Source organism: Halichoeres trimaculatus, unplaced genomic scaffold (assembly GCF_033239565.1).
Source record: "Halichoeres trimaculatus isolate MK-OKI-2021-1 unplaced genomic scaffold, fHalTri1.1 fHalTri1_scaffold_19, whole genome shotgun sequence".
Classification (NCBI taxonomy): Eukaryota; Metazoa; Chordata; class Actinopteri; order Labriformes; family Labridae; genus Halichoeres; species Halichoeres trimaculatus.
The window spans coordinates 27,658,292-27,660,500 of NW_027437197.1; the positions used below are offsets into that span (position 1 = coordinate 27,658,292).

General features: G+C 47.5%; 1 protein-coding gene across 1 annotated transcript in view; it reads left to right on the forward strand.

Annotated features, from left to right (window-relative positions):
* The window catches only part of LOC141808559 (trace amine-associated receptor 7f-like), a 1,149-nt gene extending 549 nt beyond the window's left edge, over positions 1-600 (forward strand). The window contains exon 2 of the mRNA XM_074695220.1: positions 1-600. This exon is cut by the window's left edge and continues 207 nt beyond it. Within this exon, the coding sequence (XP_074551321.1) occupies positions 1-600 (600 nt within the window).
* The last annotated feature ends 1,609 nt before the right edge of the window (positions 601-2,209 follow it).

Below are 2,209 nucleotides of genomic sequence, written 5' to 3' on the forward strand. Positions count from 1 at the left end.
GCCATCTGTGACCCTCTGCATTACCCGAGGAGGGTGACGCTCAGGCTGGCTTCAGTGTGTGTCTCTCTGTGCTGGCTCTGTGCTGCTCTCTACAGCATCACCCTGCTCTATGAGAACCTGGTGGATTTGGGGAGGTTTGTCTCCTGTAAAGGGGAATGCTTTGTGGTCATACCAGGAACAGTTGATCTGGTTTCTAGTTTCATAATTCCCATTTCTATCATCATTGTTCTGTATCTCAGAGTGTTTGTGGTGGCTATGTCTCAGGCCCGGTCCATGAAGCTGCACATTGCTACCGTCTCACTTGGGCGTTCCAGACCTTTGAAGGTGAAAAAGTCTGAGCTGAAAGCAGCTGGGACTCTGGGGGTCCTGGTCTGTGTGTTCGTGGTGTGTTATTCTCCGTATTACTGCGTCTCCCTGTCAGGTCATCACATCATGATTGGCTCTTACGTGGAGGTCCTGATGAGTCTTCTACTGTACTGTAACTCCTGTCTCAATCCACTCATCTATGCTTTTCTCTACCCCTGGTTCAGGAGAGCTATCAGACTCATAGTGACAGGTCAAATCCTTCAGCCGGGCTCACGGGAGGTCAGAGTGCTGTAGAGACAGATGTGGAGGAGGAAGATGTCACGTGATGAGCTCTGTGTGCTTAGACAAACGTTTCTCCCATGTTTAAAAGAGCAGAGCCATAAATGAAACCCTGATTTGATGAGTGAATGATTCACCCTCAGACACTGCTCACACCAGCTCCCCATGCTACACACAGACTGTGAATGAGTGAAAAAGTGTGTGTTCACTTATTTCCTGTGGTAATATATGAACCTGTCTGTCATTAAACATTTCCACTGTCTGTTTCCTGCGTCAGAGTTTTAAACATTTCCACCTCCACCTGATCCAGTTTGTTGCTCTTCTTGGGATGTGAGCACCATGCCGTCCTCCTTTGCAGAGCTGCAGAGCTGAGTCAGAGTCAGAAAACAGTCTGATAAGTCCACCTGTGTTCAGAGATTGACACTAACTCTGAGGCTGTTAAACTCTTTGGCTAATGTGGAAGCTAAAGGAAGATAGTGAAAGAGTCAAACTTGTCTTTAACTCCATCAGTCAAAGTTGAACTTTAGAAAAAAACACATGAAGGGTTCCGTCCTCCAGAGCTGGACCAGCAGACAAACAGGGAAGAACCCTGTGGGGCTCTGCGCTGCCCTCAGTGTGTAATTATCCACCTGTGACGTTCATCTTCCCCACTGTATGTTTCACACCTGCTGTCATTAGTGAGGCCTGAGGACATCTCTGCAGTCAGAGGTGTTACTGTCAGACAGCATGCTACCACATCAACACATGATGCAAGCCTGCAAACACTTAGACTGAGACCTTTAGTTTCATCAGCAAACAACTATGATGCAACCCTGACTCAGCTCCACAGGAAGCAGACTGTGCATTCAGAGAGGACTCAGAGAGAAAAGAGATTCACTTTAACCTCCTGTATGACTGTAAAATACTTAATGCATGTTAATGCAGACCCAGCAGAGAGCACAGGATGTGAGCAGGAACTGATGTGAAGTTAAACAGAATCAACGTTAAAACTCTAAAACCAGGGCAGAACGCTTTTCTGTCTGAGTATAACAGCTGAAGGGACTCTGATACAGTCATCAGGTGCAGAGCCATGTAGAGGTTTGTGAGATGGAGTAAAGTGTAGATATTAACCCTGCAGGACACAGAATCAGCCAGGGTCAGACTAGATAGTGACACCAGAGAGGATTTTCACTCCTGTCCCATCCCACTCCCAAAGAAAAAACCCTGCCCCATCCCAATCCGGGGCCAGAGTAACAGGGAACAGACATTTAGAGTACAGACTGTCAGCGGACAGACTGTCAGTGGACAGACTGTCAGTGGACAGACAGTCAGTGGACAAACAGTCAGTGGACAGACATTCAGTGGACAGACATTCAGAAGACAGACAGTCAGTGGACAGACAGTCAGTGGACAGACATTCAGAAGACAGACAGTCAGTGGACAGACATTCAGAAGACAGACTGTCAGTGGACAGACATTCAGAAGACAGACTGTCAGTGGACAGACAGTCAGTGGACAGACAGTCAGTGGACAGACAGTCAGAGGACAGACAGTCAGTGAAAAGACATTCAGAGGACAGACAGTCAGTGGAAGGACATTCAGTGGACAGACAGTCAGAGGACAGACAGTCAGAAAACAGTCAGAG